Source organism: Cyclopterus lumpus, chromosome 12, assembly GCF_009769545.1.
Source record: "Cyclopterus lumpus isolate fCycLum1 chromosome 12, fCycLum1.pri, whole genome shotgun sequence".
Classification (NCBI taxonomy): domain Eukaryota; kingdom Metazoa; phylum Chordata; class Actinopteri; order Perciformes; family Cyclopteridae; genus Cyclopterus; species Cyclopterus lumpus.
In genome coordinates this window covers 17,876,611-17,900,610 of record NC_046977.1, presented here as the reverse complement: position 1 = coordinate 17,900,610, position 24,000 = coordinate 17,876,611, and the positions used below count along the sequence as shown (strand labels likewise).

The 24,000-nt window shown below is 41.3% G+C and overlaps 1 protein-coding gene across 8 annotated transcripts in view; it reads left to right on the top strand.

The window, feature by feature from the left end:
• The window catches only part of LOC117740040 (transcription factor 4-like), a 203,984-nt gene that overhangs the window by 76,426 nt on the left and 103,558 nt on the right, over nucleotides 1-24,000 (top strand). For all 8 annotated transcript variants that reach the window (XM_034546168.1, XM_034546162.1, XM_034546165.1 and 5 more), the window contains one exon: nucleotides 18,094-18,152. In XM_034546168.1, coding sequence (XP_034402059.1) covers nucleotides 18,094-18,152 — 59 coding nt within the window. The remainder of the gene's footprint in view (nucleotides 1-18,093; nucleotides 18,153-24,000) is intronic.

Sequence of the window (24,000 nt, the reverse complement as noted above, 5' to 3'; positions counted from 1 at the left end):
CCTCTCCTCCCACAGAGAGAGAGAGAAGGATACACAGAGGTGGACAGAGGCACAGTCGCACTTTCTCCTCATATCTACTACCATATAGATCAGAACCAAAACACCAAAACAAGACTTGTAGGTTTTGTTGTTGTAATTAATCACTTCATCTTGTACGTGCAAAGCCGCTTCTACTACTTCTACTATTGACCTCAAAACCATCAAATCAAAATCTTGCAGCGTTTGGTGACAAGTTGCTGCTTAGCCTTGGAGATTTGATAGCTCTGTTAGCTCATTTTGTTCAGCAAAATCTAAACTCAAATGAACCAAATTACACAATTTGTGTGAAAAATGGTCTTCCTTCTTCTCCAGTCATGACTCATAGAAATACTCTCAAATTCAGCGCAACTGACACTTTCCAAGGATGCCAATATTTCCGATGAACCGTCCAATAAAAGCTTCCATAAATCCACTCTGAAATCCTGCAGCAAGTCGATCCTCGTCCCTCCAGGTACTATGCAGAAAAGAAATGTATAGACTAATACAAAACTAGGCCCTCTCAATCAGCACTTATGACCCATTAGTTGCATAGTTGGCTTTTTTTCAGGTTGGATACCTTTTGAAAAAAAAAAAAGATGTCAAGATTACCGACCCAATAGCTTTAAAACGGTCCTAGAATACATAAAGTACAACTCCCATGCTAATGATTGTTCTTTCTGGGTAGCCAAGCTCATCCTGGAAATAACAATTAGGCCTGACATGTAGTAAAAGCCTGCAAATAAACCAGGATTCACAGGGTTAAAACAAACTGGGCCTATATTTTTTCTTCATGTGAGATTGAGAGTTTTTTTTATTTGACAAAAGATGTGCCATGTTGTTGCTCAAACATTCAGCCTCCCGGCCTGCCTCACATGAAAACCTGGTGAGCTCGAGCGCTGCGTCTTCATTCAGTGAGAGTGTCAGTGAACAACACTCTCCGCTCATTGTGCTGCACTTTAATACTTCCACATTGTGCTGCTAATTCAGAATTTCACACCTTTCCCTCTCATCACTACCTCCCTCTTTGTCTCCCCGCTCCGTCCCAACCCCGAAAGACAAGAGGAAACGTGTCAAATCCACCTCTAAGAACCTCTTTAATTCGACATTAGCAGTCGTCATCTGGGTGCCGAACAATGCCCAAACACAATTTACGGCTACGACTGGAGCGGGGCGCCTTTGTTTGCTCCGCAGCTAAATATTGTTCCATCAATAATGGACTCCAAACACGGAATCAGGCTTTTCGTTTTGGGTAATCCTGAATGTTTAACATCACATTTTTTTCCCCTTTCTTTTTGCTGTGTTTTATTGTCTCTGGAGCATAATTGGAGTACGCCGTTTTCTCCATTTGTTTTACGGTTTTAGGGAGGAACATGGGCTCGGTGCCTCGTGGATGTAACTCCACATGCTATTGTGTCCGAGGTTTTTTTTTTTTTTTTTTTGAAGTGTTGCCCTGAAATCCTCGAGACAAAAGCGACAGATATGGCAGGGGGGAAATATAAACCCTGGAATGAATCAAATCCACTAAAACCGGTGGGGGTGGGGTTCAACTGGAACACAGGACAAGGTGATGTCCAGAAAAGAAAAGACAAAACAACATCTACCTAAAACCTGCAGTGTTTCAGGTGCCATGTTTTCACCCCTCCCTCCCCATCAGATCATAGCAAAATAAAGACATTGATAAATTCACGGACGGGTACGAATGTTGCCAAATTGAGTCAGACCCCGACCAAAGCAGACACGGTGCCACGGAGCGGGGGGGAAAAGAGAAGGAGAAAAGAGAAGGAAAGAGAAGGAGGGGATAGAGGGGCCCGGGGGGGGGGGGGGGGGGGGGAGAAGTTTTGGGGGGGCTCTAATGCCAGCCTTATGCGTCTTTTAGTCGTTTTCTGCCGTCGGGGCTTGGCACTGGCACGCCGCTGTCAGCCAGCCAACAAAAAATCTGCAGTGGCTGCCGCATTTCAGCAGCCCTGTTTTGTCTGAGACCAACACGCACACACAGACACACGTACACACACAAACACACGGCAACACACTCGCGCAACGTTTTTCTCTTTACGAAAGTGATGCTTCGCGAAGGAACATTTTTAGAAACTGACGTTTGAAGAGAAATTCCTCGAATCAAAGGAATTTGCTTCTTTGTAAATCATAGACACCCTGAGTAAGATTTTTGGCAGCGCCGTTTAACACACAACGCTGCTTTGGAATATTAATTTGAAACATAGTTTTTCCTGTGGAAGTCCTGCTGTTTGGAAGGTTGGCCCCCCGTTTGTCGCCTCGCTTGTTGTTTGTGTTGTTTATCTATTGATTCCAGGTTGGAGGAGGGGTGAACCAGTGTGAGGGGGGGTGAGGGTGGGGGTGTTGGATAATGAAGGCTGTTCGGTAACGCGGAGCAAGGGTGGGAGGTAGGGGGTCTTTGGGTCTCACTCACATGAACGGGACTGGGGGAACAAGTGTTATGGCTGCTATAGAATTGTCATCCATCTGCTTCACAGCCGGGACAGAGGACAAATCCAACTCCATTTACACAAATGTAGTGTCTTCTATTCTAGAAGAATATATATATATATATATATATATATATATATATATATATATATATAGTATAGTAGTATATACACAAGTCACAAGTCACACAATGTGTATAAACTTTTAAAATAAAAATTTAGTTTTTACATGTTTTAACAGTTTTACAGGTGTTGGGACGGTGATTAACTGGTATACACTGCAGCTGCCTCAGTAGACCAAGATGCACTGCGGTAGCCTCAATAGACCAAGATGCACTGCGGTAGCCTCAATAGACCAAGATGCACTGCGGTAGCCTCAATAGACCAAGATGCACTGCAGTAGCCTCAATAGACCAAGATGCACTGCAGCTGCCTCAGTAGACCAAGATGCACTGCGGTAGCCTCAATAGACCAAGATGCACTGCAGCTGCCTCAGTAGACCAAGATGCACTGCAGTAGCCTCAATAGACCAAGATGCACTGCGGTAGCCTCAATAGACCAAGATGCACTGCAGCTGCCTCAGTAGACCAGGATGCACTGCAGTAGCCTCAATAGACCAAGATGCACTGCAGCTGCCTCAGTAGACCAGTATGCACTGCGGTAACCTTAATAGACCAAGATATACTGCGGTAGCCTCAATAGACCAGGATGCACTGCGGTAACCTCAATAGACCAAGATGCACTGCGGTAGCCTCAATAGACCAAGATGCACTGCGGAAGCCTCAATAGACCAAGATGCACTGCGGTAGCCTCAATAGACCAAGATGCACTGCGGTAGCCTCAATAGACTAAGATGCACTGCGGTAGCCTCAATAGACCAAGATGCACTGCGGTAGCCTCAATAGACCAAGATGCACTGCGGTAGCCTCAATAGACTAAGATGCACTGCGGAAGCCTCAATAGACCAAGATGCACTGCGGAAGCCTCAATAGACCAAGATGCACTGCGGAAGCCTCAATAGACCAAGATACACTGCGGAAGCCTCAATAGACTAAGATGCACTGCGGTAGCCTCAATAGACCAAGATGCACTGCGGAAGCCTCAATAGACCAAGATGCACTGCGGAAGCCTCAATAGACCAAGATACACTGCGGAAGCCTCAATAGACCAAGATGCACTGCGGAAGCCTCAATAGACTAAGATGCACTGCGGTAGCCTCAATAGACCAAGATGCACTGCGGAAGCCTCAATAGACCAAGATGCACTGCGGTAGCCTCAATAGACCAAGATGCACTGCGGTAGCCTCAATAGACTAAGATGCACTGCGGAAGCCTCAATAGACCAAGATGCACTGCGGAAGCCTCAATAGACCAAGATGCACTGCGGTAGCCTCAATAGACCAGGATGCACTGCGGAAGCCTCAATAGACCAGGATGCACTGCGGTAGCCTCAATAGACCAAGATACACTGCGGAAGCCTCAATAGACCAAGATGCACTGCGGAAGCCTCAATAGACTAAGATGCACTGCGGTAGCCTCAATAGACCAAGATGCACTGCGGTAGCCTCAATAGACCAAGATGCACTGCGGTAGCCTCAATAGACTAAGATGCACTGCGGAAGCCTCAATAGACCAAGATGCACTGCGGAAGCCTCAATAGACCAAGATGCACTGCGGTAGCCTCAATAGACCAAGATGCACTGCGGTAGCCTCAATAGACTAAGATGCACTGCGGAAGCCTCAATAGACCAAGATGCACTGCGGAAGTCTCAATAGACCAAGATGCACTGCGGTAGCCTCAATAGACCAGGATGCACTGCGGTAGCCTCAATAGACCAAGATACACTGCTTTAGGGTTTGATATCATTTTGTAGCTTCTCATCGGTGTTCTGTGCTTGTGAGGATCATAACACATTAATTTAACAAAACGAATTGTCACAAAATGTCATTTCACAAAACTCATCATTTCACAAAACTTAATCATTCATAAAACTTGACATTTCATAAAACACAACTTTTAACGAAACACAACATGTGCTAAAAAACGTTTCCCGCAGTGCATTATGTTGCATCTGTGCATCCGCGGCGTCACCTCGCTGTTTTCCGCTGACCTCCTAGTGGACTGAAAGATGAACACCAGGTAACACCAGTCTGTGGATTACTGAACCTTATAGATACTTGTTTTATTGCTTGAAATATGAGAGAACATTCTCCGTGAGATTTTGAAGAACCAATTATGTTAGATCCAATAACCAGATGTACTTTGTTTAACATTTAGTTCAAATACTTTATAATATTCACGAACAGTGATACTTAGTCAATAAACAATGATATATTTGAAGAAATTTATAAAAAAACAAAAAACATTATTTTGACATACTAAAATAAATCAATAACAGCGTCCAATATAAATAAATCAAACTCGAAAAAAAGTCAAATAAATAATCAAAAAAGGGGTTCACTCAGCCGTCTGATCTGCTGTGATAGAGCTGAAGATAGAAGCCGACAGATGTGCGCTGGATGCTGCGTCTCTCGAGTCGATCTCGTCGCTCGTATACGTTCATCTGTTGTTTGATGTATTCGCTCGCTCCGGTGCCAGGAAATCAATGCCTGCTGGGAGTGAAGGACGAGGGCGAGGGGAGTGTGTGTGTGTGGCGGTGACAAGGGGTGTGTGTGGGGGGGGGGGGGCTGTTACTCATCGACCATCGTCTGTTAAATTAATGTTGATTCCCCCCCCCAAAAAAAAATGATGTTACGCTTTATACAGGAAGACAACGCCATGAATAAATATATGGATTATTTCAAATTCAGCGCTGGCGGGATCGTTTATGTGTCTGTTCGAGTGCGTGCGTGACTGTGTGTGTGTGTGTATTTGTGTAGGTGCATGTGTGTGTGCGTCGGTACCTCGCAGACTTTGTCGAAACTTCTGGACCGGTGCCCAGCGGTGTCATGGAAACGCTTGAATCGCTCAGAATGATTCATGTCTGCACAGTCCAACCCTCCCCCCAATCACACACACACACACACACACACACACACAATTGCTCGCACACACACGCACACAGGGCATGCAGGAAGAGAGGAAGAACGAGATTAACCCTTCTTCTCCCCCCCCCCCCCCCCCCCCCTCCTCCCCTTCGTCATCTCGCCATCCTCGTCAAATTGCACTATTAGTCACATAGTTTATTAAAATGGACTCATTATATGGATGTCAGAGGGGATCACGTCCTCTGAGCTTTTCCATTCACGACTCCCTGAAAAGAGTCTAGACGTCGACATTGACTCCTCCGGTCGCTGAGTGAGAACCGACCATGGAGAAGGTGTCAAACGTGATGGATAAAATCCATCAAGAGGTGGGAGAATATGAAAATATAAAATAAAATAAATAAAAAATAAAGATTTTCAAGATTTGAAATGTACTCAAAATCAAAATATCGCCTGGATACAAATGGATGTTGCACAAGCATCGTCTCTTACTCTCCCTTGTTTACTCCTCTTCTTCTCTCCTTCTCCTCTCCTTTGTCTTTTGCTCGAGGAGGGTAATCTCTTGAAATGTGCATGTGGCACCCATTCACCTCAATGATAGATTATTTTTTAATCAAATGATGTCCGGTATTATTACTCATAAACCTCTGGACTTTGGGATGTTGGCTCATGTAACAACATGTTGTGCACGTTCAAAACATTTCCCAACACACTTGTGTTGTCTGAGAAGTAAAAAATAAATAAAGTACAACTTATTTGAAGATAAGCCTGCTGTGCGTGACGCCGCTGCTCTGGTAGTGTTCCCCTCAGGACGTCTGTCATACACAGATCCTGTTTGGGACTCTCTCTCTGGAGGAGACAGAGTTTCATCGGAGATGGAAGACCAAAACCCTCCTGAATCCACACGAGACTCTGTTTGATCTTTTTGCTAAATGCAATGAAATGAAATCCTTCGGACACTTCAGTCGCTGTTGGATACTGGTCGGGACACGCCCCCACCAAATTCTACAACCTTGTTTTTATCCTCCTCTTCTCTGATCTCATCTTCTCTCCTCACTTGTTTCCTCCTCTCCACCTCTCCTTTCTCCTCTTGTTTCCTCCTCTTCTCTCATCTCCTCTGGTTGGGTCCTCTCTTCTCCTCTCCCCTCCCCTATTGTTCTCTCTCCTCTCTTCCCTTCTCCACTCTTCTCCTCTCCTGTTTCCTCTTCTTTTCTTTTCTATTCTACTCTCCTCCTCTCTTGTTTCCTCCCCTCTCTTCCCCCCTGTTTTTTCCTCTCTTCTCCCCCATCTCCTTTTTTCTCCTCTCCTCTCCTGTTCTCTCTCCTCTCTTGTTTCTTGCCCTCTCTTCTACCCTTTGGTTCCTATCCTGTTCCCTCTGCTCTCCTCTCCTCTCTTGTTTCCTCCTCTTCCATGTTCGGTGTTTACTGCTGTTGATGTAATTGCTGTGCTGCAGTTAATGAAACTGCATTAAAGTAATTAAGATGAGCATTTACATGGAAGAAGTAATTAATAAGAAGAAAGTACAGAGCTCTCGCTGACACCGCCGCCTGGTATTGATCACTTTGTTGTGTCTGTCGCTGTAGTGAAGGAAGTATGTTTGGTTATTTCAGCATCTCAGCTCAGCCACGGAGACTCTGCTGCGCTGAAGGGGTGCAGGGCTGTCACCACGCACCTCCTCGCTGCTCGGTGACATCCATTAACCCTGTCCTGACTCATGCTGCTCCTCACTGGGGGGCTGTGTCACAGCTGCAGGAGGAAAAAACAACACCGCAGATTTGACTGCATCAGTCGGTTGATATCCACTCCATAAATCAGCGATACTTTCCTGCAGACACAATGCACTTAAAAGTGACTCGTTGTTGCACTGCTGTAGGTCCCAGACTTTAACACCGGCATTATAATGCAGGTTCAGTTAAACACTGGTCTTTCACCCGGGAGACGCTTAGTTGTTACGTAACTTCCGTACTAAAATAAGTTAGTTGTTTCCTTTGAGACTGTTTGCATGAAACAAGCAACAATTGGCACGTGTTGCTGGAAAACTCACAAACATTTGTTGTTAGATATCATATGAACCATTGTAAGAGGATACGTTGCGTCAGTTAAATAAGGGGATTTTGTAACATAAATCCAAATCCTTCTTTTTTTTCTCCCATGGTCATAACAGTTGTTGGTCCTGACTTGTCGACCAATCAGAGGCCGTGGTTCTGACTTATTGACCAATCGGATTCGATTTGCATTGCAGCTCTGATCTACTTTGCACAATTTATAATGAGATAAATGAGAAAAATGACCCTATATAATAATAATGTATAATATGGTAACTGCAGGCTATATGACCGTGGTGGCAGTCAGAATACAAAATGATTTGCATTATAAAAACCCAAACGCTCTGTCAGGCCGTCTTGGTGTTCTTCGTGGCCACCAGTGCTTTCCGCTTTGCAGATGCCTGTAGTATCAGAACGAAGTGAAACAGATGTGGTGAGATTGTGAATGAAAGACAGCTATCGAAGAACCCGACCCATATCAAGGCATAGAAAAATTAATTAAGAACAAAAGTCAGCGATGGGAAAGGGAAAAAAAATACTAAAATGCTTATGTAGCCAAAAGTGTGATGACAAAAAAACAACAACAACAAAGTACAACACTAACACCACAGGTCTGAGAGTCGTTCTGGGCTTCGAGGAGACAGACATGACCAGAATACAAATTGGTGTTGCTTTGTGGGCTTCTGCTATGGAGGCGAGACCAACAAAATACACTATTTATACACCCGCCGAGGAAGCGTGCCTCAGGTTTTGGATGGCGCTGTGTGAGTGTTAGCTCTCCCCGGTTTCGTACGCTGGCCTCGTCCTGTGAAACACTTGTTAAAGAAGGTGCTGGTTAAAACACGCCATGAAGAAGGTAAAATAATATAGCAACGACCTTTAAAAAAACGGACGCTGTGACATCATGTGAAGCGAGGGGATTGAGAACCGGCCCCTTTCATGGAGGCAGACTTTCAGTTTCTGAGGCTGGCCTTGGTCCAGACGCAGAGAGACACAGAGAGGTTTCTGCTGCTTGTTAATCGGCCAAACTCAAAGCGGTTTCGTGTTTGCTCGGTGTGTGTTTTCTTTTCTTTGGGACACATTCAGGGTCGAATGCAAGAGGAAAAGCAGACGGAAAGAAAAGATGTAGTGTTAGGCCCTGATGAGACGGAGCGTGTTTTGTAGGTCGATAAGATGAGATGTACCGCACTGCCTTTTTGTTTTTGTTGTTATTTTTCATCTTTTAAAAAAAAGATCAAACCATGCTTCACACAAACCATGAACTGCACGCTACCTATTAGTAAATAGCACAGTTTAAATTGGTGGAAACATCTCAAGTATCGCACTTACTTAGAAGCAGCGAGTGATGTGGTCTATCTGATCTGAAGGCGTTAAGTTAAAGTCTTGAGATTGGATTTAGCTTCAGGTTGAATGTTTTGCATTTAGCAGTCATTGTTTTGCATGCTTTTGTTAAAAATCATGGATCTCCAACATGTCAGCTAAGGAAACCGTTTGAGCCTATGAATAAAGCATAATTCAGTTACTACGATGGGTTTAACTAACCCTTAAAGGGACGCTTTGTTGTTGGAAAAAATCACACAATTTGTATACGTGTGAATGATAAGTCTGGAAGAAAATAGTATCCACATGAAGTGGTTTCAGGACTGGGTTAATAAGAGTAAGTTTGGTTATGAGCCAGTTAAAAAGTAGCCTAGCGTGATAATAGCTAATAGTCGGTTCCCATTGGCTCTCAGCTTGTAATGGAGCTCATTTGTGTTTCCTCTCTGTCTCCAAGCGTTGTGGATTAGCAGGGATTTGGTCCTCCTGGCTCACCGACTTCTCTATGGGCTTTATGCAGCAGAGTGGGCTGACCTCCCCTCCTCCACCCTTTGTACGCCTGCAGCCAGCACACTCTAATGAGTGGCGGTTTGTCTGGGGGTCCTGTTTATGTTCGTCGTCCTGGAGAAAGTGCCACTGCAGGATTCCTCTGAGAAATGCAGAGAAGTGGCGTTGAGGTTAGAAAACGTCCTCTTTAGGAGTTTTCTTTTATTTACAATTTGTTTAGGTTTGAGTCTAGTCGAGGGTTTGTTTTGGGCTTTGCTGCATTCATTTGACAGCTCATGTTTGAGATAGAAGAAAATATTTAGAAACAGACATGGCTGTTTATGGATATACTTATGGTGGTATGGTATGATGTGATAGGGCTACTACTATTTTTTTTTGTCTCACCAGCAGTCAGAAATCCTAAAAAACTTGAGCTAATGATGAAATTATTTGGAGGAAATCACGAATATACCCATGTTTGACGAGCTGTGATGAGCAAATGTTTGGCATTACTACTTGAAAAATGTCAAATTGGCATAATGTGCATCTTTCTTATGATTTTGGATGTTCCTGAAGGCACTTCAGTTGTTTGCCTTAGTGAGGACTGTTTCCTGAGAACTCGTCGGAGAGTTGACGGGTTCGTGAAAGAACCGTCTGAAGTTGGCGAAGTTCCTTGAAGGACGAGCGTGGTTTGTTTGTCTTTTATGAAGCGATTGTACAAAAACATAGCCGAACAACCATTTCTTGTTAGGGTTTACCAGAGGCACATCCGTTCTTAAAACAATCTATGTTTTTCCGAAAAGCCATCGACCGATGAAGGACACCTTTGTTTCCAATGTTCCTTGAAACATTGTTGTGTTCTGAGAACCTTTCATTAAGGTAGTTTATAAAATCTCTGAAATTCCAATGGATTCTGGAATCAATGTCATGGTCATTCTTTGGACCGATTGTCAGAGGATTTAGAGTCCCAGTCCCTGCTGTGATCACATTACATAACATTTCATTTAGCTGACGTTTTTATCCAAAGCGGCGCACAATCATACACCGTAGACACAGCTACAGGGAGCAATGCAGGGTTAAGTGTGTTGCTTAAGGACACATTGACTAGGGCTAGCCGGGGATCGAACCGCCGATCCTCTTATTTTAGACGGACCTGCTAACCACTGACCCACAGTCGCCCCTAATTAATTGTTTAAGAGCGAGGTTCTTCAAGGTACTCTCAAGGATGCTTTAAAACCTTGAAATAATGTTCCGAGAAGTACTGCAAGATCATCTACTAAGAGGCTTTTTTTAAAGAGCTTCCTGATGTTGATAGGGTCCTTGAACTACTTTCACGTTAGTAAACCTTTTTCAAAATAAGGAACCAAAAAGGTCCAAAGAAGTGCTTTTATTTTGACAGGGAAACAAAGTAGAGGCAAGAAGAGAGGAAGTTCTGCTGGGATTTCAGTAGTCTGGTAGCATCATAGGACAGGGTGGTGTGTGTGGGGTGGTGTGTGTGTGTGAGGGGGGGGGACTGCAGTAGTTATGTAGTTTGTCAGCTGGACCGCTAAATGTATATTTTGTATTTGTAAATATTTTTTTTCCTGGATGACCAATACTGAGGTGTTGGCCCGTGTTCAATTCTCTTTATGTGGATTTGTGCTTTAAATGGGTTCATATTACTACAAATATCATGTATAAAGCTACTCTGCTGAACAATGGAAAACTCTTTTATCTGATTATATAAGAGAGGAAACATTTAATACCAATTAAATGTCAAAGCCCAAGGAAATAATCCACTCAAAAAATTGAGTGTAATGTTCTTTATTAAAATGACTTGTTGCAAAACAAATTATAAATATTAATAAAAACACTGTGTCCATTCACGGTGTACTGTGACAAGGTGTGTGATCTAGTGGCTGACCCTTCCCATCCTGCTTTGCTTCTTCCCTGCCGGGATTTTTCTTCCTCTTTAATGTTGCTCTCTCTCTTTAACAGCCAAATTAAAAAGCCAGGGATTTTTGTTTGTGTGTGTAATACATGAACTTGGCCCGCAGAGACGGCGGAGGTGAAAAGGTCGGCGTGTTTGGACAAAAGTGAAGAACTGGGCTTACACAACTGTTAGATCTTCAATTCAGAATACATGTATTTTTGTAGTTTTTGTAGCTTCTGTATGTACGTCATTGTTTAACTTAACTGATACGTTACAGCGTATACAAAGCATTTAAAAACAGCATTCAGTCACGTTGTTTATTTTTCATGTTCTTTTTTAGTTTGATCAAATCCATACATTCATTTTACATTCTGAAGCATTTTGAAAAATATTGTTTTGCCAGTGCAACAAAATGTAATCAAATACAACAAATACAAATTTTGGAACATAATACACAGTATTTGCAGGTGCTGATTAAAAATCGTCTGCACAAAAAGACAAATGAGAGAATAATACCTGAAACAATACGCTCCGTATTCATCCCAATGTGTTGTTTTGTTCCACAACTAATGATGGTCTTTCGTGGGCATAAGTCATCTGGTTATCTGGTAATATGTTATACATGTGTGGACTGTATGCACAAATATTCACTTAAAAAATAAAACTGTTAAAAAAAGGCAAAATACCAATATTAGGGTTTTGTGGCGTGTTTTAGTATTTTCTTTTGAAAGCTGCTGACAAGTATTCAAAGTAAGAAGTGAAATTAAAAAAATACAATGAGGTGTGTGTATGTACAAAATCCACAGGCGATATATATATATATATATATATATATATATATATATATATATATATATATATATATATATATATAATTTTATGAAGTGCTGCCGTGGCAAGAGAGAGACAAAACTCCTGCCGGTGTCGGCCCTCCTCCCCCTGAGGACTGTGACGAGACGCCGCGGTGATTAGTGCAATGAACGTTGTTTTTGTCAGTGCTGACGTGGAGAGGCCTCTTACATATCCAAATGTCTCATCCTGTCAGGACATAGGCCTCTGTTATTCTGTTAAATACGATAGGTTTTCTTTTATTCCTGTCAGTCTGCTCAGGCAGCTGGATTTATTTTACTTTTTATTTTATTTTGGAAGGAATTAAGTCAGCCTGTGAGGTATTTTAAGAGAAAATTAGGTGAATTATTGAATTAATAGATAACTGAAAGGAAGAAAGAAGGACTCAAGTTCAAAGTTGCTCATGCTGATTTTATGTAGCCCTGTTGTCCAATAATAGTTAGAGTGACGTATATTTTTGTGTAGTTAATTGTTCCCAAATCGAAGACAATTCTATGTTTAATAATTGAAAATAATGAAGTAATTGAGGAGTAAATTAATGACACAGCCGGCCGATGAGAGAAAAAACTAAAATAAGCAGACACACCAAATGTATATCATTATATTAATTAAATTGAAAAATCCAATAAAAACACTGCTTCATCTTTCCTCACAGCATAGCCTTAAAATCTCAAATTAAATTTTAAGATTCCTGAAATATCTGCAATTCATTCATTTATTCTTTTAAATATAGTTGTACTTTTAAAGGCTTTGATAATTGTAGAGTCTTTTTTATTAAATATGATATTTATATATATATAAAATAATGTTTTGATTTATTGCACATGTTTCTGTATGTTTATATATTTCGGTACCATGCAAAAGTACATTTGCACGTGTGTGTGTCCGTGTTTGTATATGGAGCTATATATACATTATGTATATTGTGCACATTTACGTGTGTTTCTAAGTGTGTGTGTGTGTGTGTGTGTGTGTGTGTGTGTGCGTGTGCGCATCTGTGCCAGTGATTTCCAGTACTTTTGAGTGTTTGTGTGTGTGTGTGTGGGGGAGTCTTTGTATAAGTGCCAAATCTGTCCAGCTGGCTTCAGTCTTAGCTGAAGCCGAGGCCGCTGTATTGGTCGCACACAAAAACACACACACACACACACACACACAGTCGACCACATTCCCATTCTGTACGTCTATAATTATCAACCTCTTCTGCATCGACTACCATGTTGGCGTGCATTCAACGCTGGTCTATACATGCCTGATTCAAACCCTTCACCGTGTACACGCTCCATTCTCCTCCACACACGCTCGCCACCAAACCCCTCCATTTCATCTTGTGCGGCTGCACCGACCCGCAGAATGTAATTACACGCTAACCGTGGTTTGATATTTAAACTGGCTGAAGATTTAAGGTTTTATCCAAGAAGAAGGTCCGTGTGGTTAAAAATAGTCTCGAAGTGGTCCTCGCAAGCTCAGAGGAGCCTGTTCAGGAGCTGGAGGGAGAATTAGCTATGTTGCTTACGCGCCGCGCCAGGCGCTGCCTTTTTTACATGAAAATTCATCAGACACATTTTTCCACAGCCAGTCACGCTCTGGTTTGTGTATTAGAATGATCGGTCGGTTACCTGCCAAAGACACTTCACCTCCCTGTCATGTACTGATCAATCCTTTGACTGCGTTTTTCTGACGCTTTGATGTCATTCAAACATCTGTTTGAACATGTTGGATGAAAGATGTTATATGAGGACAATTATGTGTGTGTGTGTGTGGGGGGGGGGGGGGGGGGGGGGGGTTCTCATGTCCTTAAAATGAGTTGTAGGGTTAATAAGGCTTAAAGGGACAGTTCACCCCAAAATTAAAAAAACAACATGTCTCTTAAACTAGGCAACTCACACCACAACAGAAACAGATAGATTGATAAATAGCACTACAGGTCAGATGATCAATATGTATTAATAAGTTCAGGCTGAACTGTCACTTTAAGACACCTGCACACTTAGACAGTACATAAGAAGTGGTGACGTCATGATGACGTCACCCATTTTGAAGCCTTGAGTTTGGCAATTTCGCCGTCGTCATCTTGTTGTTTTTCCTGCAAGCAATAAATAAAAGTCATTTTCTTATAGACTTCTATACAATTTGACTTCTTTTTGCAACCGTCTGCTGGTCAGTAGAGAGAATGCTGGTTTAACACACTTCCGCATTGGCTTAACTTGGCAGAACTGGAGGTTGTCACATGCCTAAATAACAAAATGCTCTGAACAAAATGACGTGCCCTTTTTGCCAGGCAAGGTTTGTTAGGGCATTTATAAGTTGTGGCTCGTGCTTATTTTTTTTGCTCACAAAAGCATCCGTGGTATGCACTATTTGGAGAGTCTAGGCCTAGAGTTTGACTGTCTATGCAACCAGCTCAAAGTCACATGATTAAAAATCGGTCACTCTCTCAATGGGGACTCCCCATCGCACACATCTGTAGTATGCGTACCAAAAAGACCTGTGAAACGCCATTAATACTCATTATATATTCATGGGTCGATGGTTAATATGTGGCCTCAAGGCTTCTTAGGCAAGCAAGTAGGTTACTAAGGTTGAGTCATGGGACAATATGGCAATACGTCTATGTCGACCCTCATCAATTTTCCCATACTGTTTATAATGAGGTAACTATTTCTATAATATGTCAGGGTGTATTCAGGCGGCAACCTTCTGGTCTGAAAATTGGAGTCTGCATTCTCTCTAGTGACCATCAGGTGGCGAATCCTCTGGTTGTATAAAGAAGTCCAATTGTATAGAGAAAATTACTTCTCTCTTTCTATCAACATATATATATATATATATATATATATATATATATATATATATATATATATATATTGATAGAAAGATAAAAGTAATTTTCTCTCTCTCTCTATATATATATATATATATATATATATATATATATATATATATATATATTTATGAGGTTCCAAATATTGCTAGCAGATATTCAATTCAGTTTATTTTGTAAAGCCCAATATCACAAATTGCAAATTTGCCTTTACAATCTGTACACATACGACATCCCTGTCCCAGGACCTCACATCGGATCAGGAAAAACTCCCCCCTTTCACGGGGAAAAAAGGGAAGAAACTTTCAGGAGAGCAACAGAGGAGGATCCTTCTCCCCGGATGGACAGAAGCAATAGATGTCATGTGTACAGAATGAACAGCATTACAAAGTTACATAAACACATTACATGAATATGACAATGTATGAATGGAACTCCAATCCATGAAAAAGAAGGAGGTAGAGAGGAGGGGGGGCGGGGTGCATCAGCAGGGCCAATGCGAGACCGGCTCACCAGGCATGAGACACCGCCAGGTCCAATGGACCCTATGAGACGTGAAGTAACAAAGACTCCGGGGAGGAAGCAGAGTTAATACGGTGCAATGCAGACATGTAAATTAATCCATAAGGAGAGAGAGAGGAGGAGATAGGTGCTCAGTGTATCCTAAAACATCCCCCAGCAGCCTATAAGCCTATAGAAGCATTTCAAGGGGCTGAACCAGGTCAAACCTGATTCAGCCCTAACTATAAGCACTATTAAAGAGGAATGTCTTAAGTCTTCTCTTAAATGAGGTGACTGTGTCTGCCTCCTGGACTGAAAGTGGAGCTTGATAACTGAAGGCTCTGGCTCCCATCCTACTTTTTAGGACTCTGGGAACCACAAGTAGCCCCGCATTTAGTGAGCGCAGCTCTCTAGTGGGGCAATAAAGTACTACAAGCTCCTTAAGATATGATGGTGCATCACCAATCAAGGCTTTGTAGGTGAGGAGAAGAATTTTAAATGTGATTCTTGATTTTTCAAGGAGCCAGTGCAGAGCAGCTAATACAGGAGTAATGTGATCTCTTTTCTTAGTTTTTGTGAGTAAACGAGCTGCAGAATTCTGGATTAACTGGAGGGATTTAAGAGACATATTAGAGCAGCCTGATAATAAGGAGTTGCAGTAATCTAGTCTGGAAGTAACAAACGCGTGAACCAGCTTTTCTGCATCTTTTTGAGACAAGATGTGCCTGATTTTTTAAATGTTACGTAGATGAAAAAATGCAGTCCTTGAGATTTGCTTAACGTGGGAGTTAAAGGACAAGTCCCAATCAAAGATAACGCCGAGATTCTTTACTGTGTTGTTGGATGCCAGGGCAATGCCATCTACAGAAACCACATCACCAGATAATTGATCTCTGAGGTGTTCAGGGCCCAGTAAAATAACTTCAGTTTTGTCTGAGTTTAACATCAGGAAGTTGCAGGTCATCCATGTTTTTATGTCTTTAAGGCATTCTTGAATGTTAGCGAGCTGGTTGGTCTCCTCTGGTTTGATCGATAGATATAATTGAGTATCATCTGCATAGCAATGAAAGTTTATAGAGTGTTTCCTGATAATGTTGCCCAAAGGAAGCATATATGAGGTCCAAGCACAGAATCTTGTGGAACTCCGTGATTAACGTTGGTGGTCATTGAGGCTTCATCGTTTACAAATACAAATTGAGATCGATCTGATAAATAGGATTTAAACCAACTAAGTGCGGTACCTGAAATGCCAATCGACTGATCCAGTCTCTGTAATAGGATGTCATGGTCAATGGTGTCGAACGCAGCACTAAGGTCTAATAATACCAGTACAGAGATGAGTTCTTTATCTGATGCAATTAGGAGGTCATTTGTAATTTTCACCAGTGCTGTCTCTGTGCTGTGGTGTTTTCTAAATCCTGACTGAAACTCCTCAAATAAACTATCTTGCCAATACCTTTCCATATGTATTATAAACTGCACTAAATTGGCTGTCCAACATCTTATTTATGTGCCCAAATTCTCAAAGTGAAATGTACAGGATGTCCTTTACAAAGTATTGTATTAAACTTTCCCAATGGGACAGAACAACGTACACGTAAACTACTCTCTGCTAACAATCCACAATGCGTCCCATTTGATAGATGGGAAAAACTACAGTGAAGAAAACGGTTTTAAAACGTCAACTGTGATCTGAGACGGAGTAGATTGTTTCTTGGTTTCTAGATGTTAGGCCACCTGAAAACTGGAATACTTTGTCTCATATTTATTTTGTTTTGTCTGCACATGCAGAGAAACAGAATCTCCACCTAAAAGAATGTGGAGGGTGAAAGTGTTGTTCCTGGTTTCAAAGCTGGAGCTCGTAGCATAAAGAGGTTTCTATGCATTGCAGGCATAGCAGATGTCTGTTTTGTTGAGCTGTGAGAGCAGTGAGCAGAACACACACACACACACACACACACACGCACGCTTACACACACACACTGTCAGTACTCTGATCCTGAAAACTGGCTTTGGCTGACTTTTATTGTGTTTTAAAAAAATCCTTGAAGTGAATAAAATAAACTTTTTATACAAACTGTACTTGTTGGGTGAACGAATCCAGCAAAATTAACAAATACATTCTTTATTAAATGGTAGATCCAATTGTTATTTAATTGGGACAGAATGCGACCACGTTGAAAAATGATAAAACAATAATCAACCAATGAATTTTCACAGTTTATTTCTCCACCTCATCAGAGAATGAATGTATTGTCATATTGGAATGAAAGGGAGAAATTATGAATAAGGTCATCCTGTCATTGGTCAGTTCATGTAGCTACATTTTCCATCAACAGTGGAGGAAGCTTTACGTTTAGTAGTCAAGTGCGGTCAAGAAAAAGAAGAACAAAATAAATGGACAAATGAATTATTAATCATACCCCTGTTCATACTAAATGTAATGTTTTATGCTGGAAAGAATTTGACTTTATATGAATGAATGAAACCTGTATGAATCTACATTAGTTGGGAAACTAATTTATGTAATTAATTAATTAATTAATTGTTCATTGTTCTGTATTATTTTGTATAGTTTGTCCTCCCCTCTTAATAAATGCCTAACCTTTCAGTAGTAAATGAGTGGGATGAATTATTTTTCCACTTTTTCCAATACAGATATGAATGTGACTCCCTCTGCTAACTGCTCCCACTTTTTGTTTCTGTCGTCCTCCTGCAGGTAAAAACGAGAGGAGCTCGTACTCGTACGGCAGAGAGTCCAACCCGCACTGCCACCAGGTCAGTCCCTCTGTCAGTGTCTTCTCTTATAAAGGGAGATCTAACCAGCGGCCTCCTCGTCCCCCGTACCGAACAGTTTTGTAGATGTGGACAACATTAAAGCGATTCATGTCGCCAAACATACATATGTTGGTTGTGTTTACATTTCTGGTCCCGATATGAAGCATCACGGACAGACCTAAGAAGGAATTTAGCAATGTAGCTAATTGACTACATAATTATTATTTGTTTGTCTGATTTTAGCTTGTAGCTTGTTAGCTTAGCCACTTATAGTTTCCTCACTGAAAGCAGAGAATGTCTGGCAGAGCAGAGTGAAGCATTGCTGTTGACAGAGAGCCACTGGTTATTGAAGATTATTTTTGGGAAATGTAAACCCAGTGTTTGGCCAACGTACATACAAACATTCATCTCCCACTACTCTGCCAGCGGTCAAATGTTGTTTCATTTGGTTAGATTGGATGTATACACTCAAGATGAGTCCTTTTTTTTGTTATATACACACATATATATATATATATATATATATATATATGTCATATGTCATATGCACATTAGGGCCATAGTAGATTAAAAAAAATCTAAATTCTAGTAGTAAGTGGAAGTATATTTGCAAAAAAAGATTACTTAAAAAACTTGTTTAAGTCACAAATTTACAAGAAATACAACTTAAAAACGTTTCTTTTTTTTGCCAAGGAACAATATCAGATCTCTTTGCAAGTTGGATCAACCTTATCACACCACAGACGCTGCAGCTCGATGTGTGTTATGCCTGCAATGGATGACCTAATGCATCTAATGAGGAAACACACCCTATCATATTAGCATAATCTAGACTTTGGTTACATTAAATTGATCCAAGCTTGCACAGTGATGCAATGTCATTTCTTGTAAATGTACTATTTTAATTTGAGAGAATATCAGAGTTTTTTTTGTTGTTGTAACGATTTTAATCTCGGAAATCTCTTTTTTTCTCTGAATATTTAAATAATGTATATGTTTACCTACAATGCCTCATATGCCATCGTAAACAAGAAATACCTGAAAGATTACCATAGGGAAACAAAAGAAAATGTATGCTTTGTCATGTTTGTATCCATTATGAACATAAATTCAATGATCCACCTCCACCAGCTTTAAATCACGCAGGTAGCAACACAACAGGTGATTTGGTTATTTCATTATTTAGGTTCTCGTGTGTTAATCATCCTCTCGAGGACTAAAAACAGCTGTCACATCTTTCGATTTAATGTATTTTTATGTTTTCCAGAAAGATCACTGACTTCACCACATAAACTTCATAAAACTAATAATTATTCAAGTCTAATTCCTTTTGAAAGGAATGTTTATTGGCGGCGGTGGCGCCAGGTGTTGTGAGGACTTTGGTAATAGCTGAGTTTTTTAATCTGCACTGATCTTCCCGTTCAGTTCTCATGGACCATATGCATCCATGAGAAGATGCACGTTGATAATTAAGAGAATATACAGATGTTGGCGTTTGATTCTGCCGGTGGAATATAAAACGGAGGGAAGCTTGATGTGCTCGCCGTAATTTGATGACCTCCTTCTGGTTTTAAAATGTTTTAAAATCCCATCCGTGCGCAGGCTGTTGGACAAGTTGACTGAGTCTGATGCCATGGATTTATTTTTCTTCTCGTCTTGAACATCTAGTAATTGAAGCTCATCAAAGAAGTACATTTCCGTGCTTATGAAAATCAAAGCTGTTTCTAAAACGTGTTGCTACATTTCCTCTTGCAGTGCTAGATGTGTGGGTGTCACGGCAGGGGAATAAGATCATGTTATTTAACTGCTCAATAATTCAGAGATACAGTAGTTTACGCACAATAGGCCTTTCATAGCTGTAGAACTTTTCAAACTTTTGATGTTACCTGTATACACTACTATATGACAATTTGAATAGTGTGTATGAATACAGGAAAAATGTAATTATTGTAACTTATATAGATGAAGATTTATCTCAATATAGTATAAACAGTGGTGAGATATCAATCTTCATAAAAATTACCATGGAATCAGCATATTTGATATCATGCTCCTCCACATTCCAAGTATTTTAAAAGTCAAAGGTTGTGCAACATGATTTCTACTTGCCCAACTTTAGAGTGGATTTAATTCAACTTGTGCAATCAAATTCTTATCTGCAACATAAATAATCTGCCAAATGGTCCTTTCCGACCATTTCATGATCAAATTCTTTTGAGTTGCGTATTGCCCATGATGTTACTTTCAACCAACTAGTGCAGTGCCTTTTAAGGGCGCGGCCATTCAGGGCGTGGCCCTTCGGAGCGCTCTCAAAGCGAGCCGATTGGTTGGACCCATGAAATGCTACTGGCAAGCTTGTAAAAGACAACATGCTCGACTCAGCCAATGACCCGGAAATTACCTTTGAGGAAGGAGCATAATGCCAATTTCCTCACACCTGTGATTGTGAAATCCCCCTCTGTAAAAACACTCACCTTCTTTCTACCGACCGGGGACAGCTTCACCACAGCAGTTCAGAGTCTGTGTCTTTTACTGTGAGAAACTAGCTTTATGTTTGTTGACTAAATGAGAATGATGTTTCAAACTGGATCCACCGTATGTCCAAAAAACTATCTCCCAAATGTTTCCTACGCGTTGTGTTCTGGAGAGCCACACCAGTGTTTTGGACCAGCGAGGTTGTCGGCGGTTGCCAACGGGGGCCACCAAACTAAACAAAATGATTGACGGCGATCCAAATGTGGTTGCCCGGGGCAACTGGGCAAACGATTACTGCCGAGCCTCGTGAATGAAGAGAAGACGGATAGTGGAGTGACAGAAAGGAAAGGAAAGCAACCCAGTGTTGCATTTGAAGGACTCGTAGTAGGTAACAAGACCTTCCTGCCTTTTGGTTTAGAAATTTACCATTCTTTTACAAGGACTGGATTCAGCCCTGACAACCTCGTGAAAAAAATGGTTCAGTTCAGCCTTCCGCCAATCCAGCATTTATCCATTTATTGAGGCATTTACTTATCATTTCTTATCACAGCTTTATTATGAAATTATTTGTTAATTTCTGGATTCATTATTGTTTTCATACATCTGCTCACTCAAATACTGCTGAGTTTGTCCTTTTATTGAGTCACTTCTCTCGTTTGCTTGAGATTAATCTGCTTAATCTATGAGTGTTCATATGTTCAATCATCCAAGCATTGATCTTTCTGATCACTGATCCACTCTAGGACTCATTCATTCATTCCTTTGTTAATTTATTCGCTTGTATTCTTGAGGCGGCTTGTTCACTTATTCATTTATTGTGTTCAGGCATCTGTCGATTGGCCAATCTAAGCACCCGCTCATTCATTCATACATTCATTTTCTCATTAGGTGGTTCATTTATTCATCCATCCATTCGTATCCCCTTTCATTTATCCATTCATCCATGTTCAAGGAATCAAGGGTAATTTACTGGGTGGTGTGTTCATGTAATCCTTTACAATGTTCTGCCTACTGTCTACCCAATCCCTCCATCTGTACACTCATGTGTTTAAACATGTTTTCATTTATTTAAAATTGTCCTTTCATCAATCCATTTTTGTTGCATCCATCCATCCATCACCAACTTGCTCACCAAATCTTTTATTTTTAACCACGACTCGCATCCAGCTGTGGCCTTTTGTGAGGCTATACAACAAACTGTTGAGGACAAAAATATATAATAAATCAAACATTACTGCCTCACTGGCCATTTTTCTACTGGGCTGCTGTCAAATTATCATGTTACACAGTCTGAATGGCCCCTGATGGAAATTGTTTGGAAATGGCAGATAAATTTACATGCTGGGCTGAAGTCCAAAATCCTCTGGCTTCATCCTCGGCCGTTAGTGAAAGAGAAAAAAAAAAAAAAAAAACACTTAGAGGGGAGGATGAGCTCGAGCGCTAACAGCGGGAAGATTTCCAATGACCCCAGTTTGTTCCACAACTCTGACCAAATCCAATACATTCGTACCATTGGTGGTTAGAGGTTATTTAGGTTTTGGTTCCACATTTCACCTCTTTCAGAATGTTTAACTTTTGACTATACACACCGTAGCTTTGCTATTGTGCTCAGTCACAACCTCAAATTTGCAAATCTCCTCCAGCTGAGGTTCAAAGCATTTAGCGTGGTAATCTGGATTGGACTTCCGTCTCATTTTCACTTCATTATATGGTCTATATGGTGTTGATCTTATCGGATATCCTGTTTGGGAGGATGGTTAGCTGAGTGTGCACTAACCAATCAGCACCGCCAAAGTGGTTGCTAGGAGTTGTCTTTCTGAGAATTGTTGATCTCGATCCATTCTTTCCCCCACCCAAAATGATATTTTTGCCTCAATTGTTTTTTCTAACCTGGTAAACAGCTGGGCAAAATACCTATTTAAAAAATCTATGTTGTGAGCAGTGATTCAGAGGGTTAGAACCAAGTGAGACGTTATATTGAGGGTTAGTAGTTTTACCGGCTGTAAGGTACCATTAGGTTGACCTAATGGTGGAGCTACATGAAACATCTGATCACTTTCCATGGCATGATTTGTCACAGCTTTACTCAACTTGGTTTATATCGTCAAGTGGCGGTATATGACGGGTTAGGAGGGAAGATGTGTTGGTTAGAGCGGCACCGATTGATTGGCTGTCGATTGAAATATGACTGTTTTCAGCTGATCGGCCACAATCAGTTACCTGTCGGCCAGTTTCAAATGTACAATTATTTTGCAGGTCACATTTGTGTGCCGCCATTGCACGATAGTTTTACGCCGGTACCCAGTGGCAGAGACACTGGTCCATAAGTGCGTGTTTCAGACCTGCCCTAGTATTCACATTTCAAAATGGATGGATGGACAGTCCAATAGCGGCCCTTGGCTCTCAGGTGTTTCCGTCCAGTAGAACAGTTTAGTTCAGTGTTTATTTTCTGCACAACCAAGCCTATTTACTTCAGTAGTCAATTTGTATTTGGTACAAACTGACTGCTTTGTTCCAGTGTAAACTGGAAAGTTGACTGGGTCTGACTGGTAAATCTCTCTTAGCTGTTAATGGGTGGTGGGGGCAGGGAAATGTGGCCCCCTGCCAAGGAACAAGCACAACCCCCCAACAGCTCACTCGCTCCCCTAAAAACACCCAAACACCCTCTAAAAACCATCGTCTGCTGGCTGAAGGTGGCATGAATACGCTCAACACGCCAGGGATGGAAAAGGACTGTTGTTCCAGTACATGTGGCATGTTCTTTTGCTGTAATTTGCATACAAAACACATACAAACATTATACATAATGTACTGTACTTCCTGTGTGCACTAGGGGTTCTTTAAATTATTTTTTAATCTTCCTTTTTGCTGAATTACACAATATGTTGTTTGTCTAAAACAAATCTTTACATTTTTTTATGGGCACTTCAAGGACTTCTCCATCATGTTGGCTAATAAGTTATATTTCAAGCATTTCTTCTTGGCCTCGGAAACAGCAGTTGACAAAACAATATCCCCTTCAGGTCCATTTAGCTGCTGATGTGTGTTTGAGCATATGACATGATATTCATCAGCAGGTGGAGTTCAGCTGTCAGGAGCCTCACCTCTCTCTTCCCGAAGATTCATTGCGGGCCGCTCACCGATCTTCTGCAGTGAGGGATGTATCGGGAGTTTCACACTGTAATTGACATGACAGTTACTTTCAAGCTCAGTTGTCACATGCCATGAGCGTTTTTTACACCTGTCAGGGAGACAAAGTCAACACTAAATTACACTTTATGTGGGGTGGAGTACTGTATTTGTACTGGTATCACTCTTCATGAATCCTAATCATTTTTCACACGCAGTCTACATCAGATGGACAGACCTCATT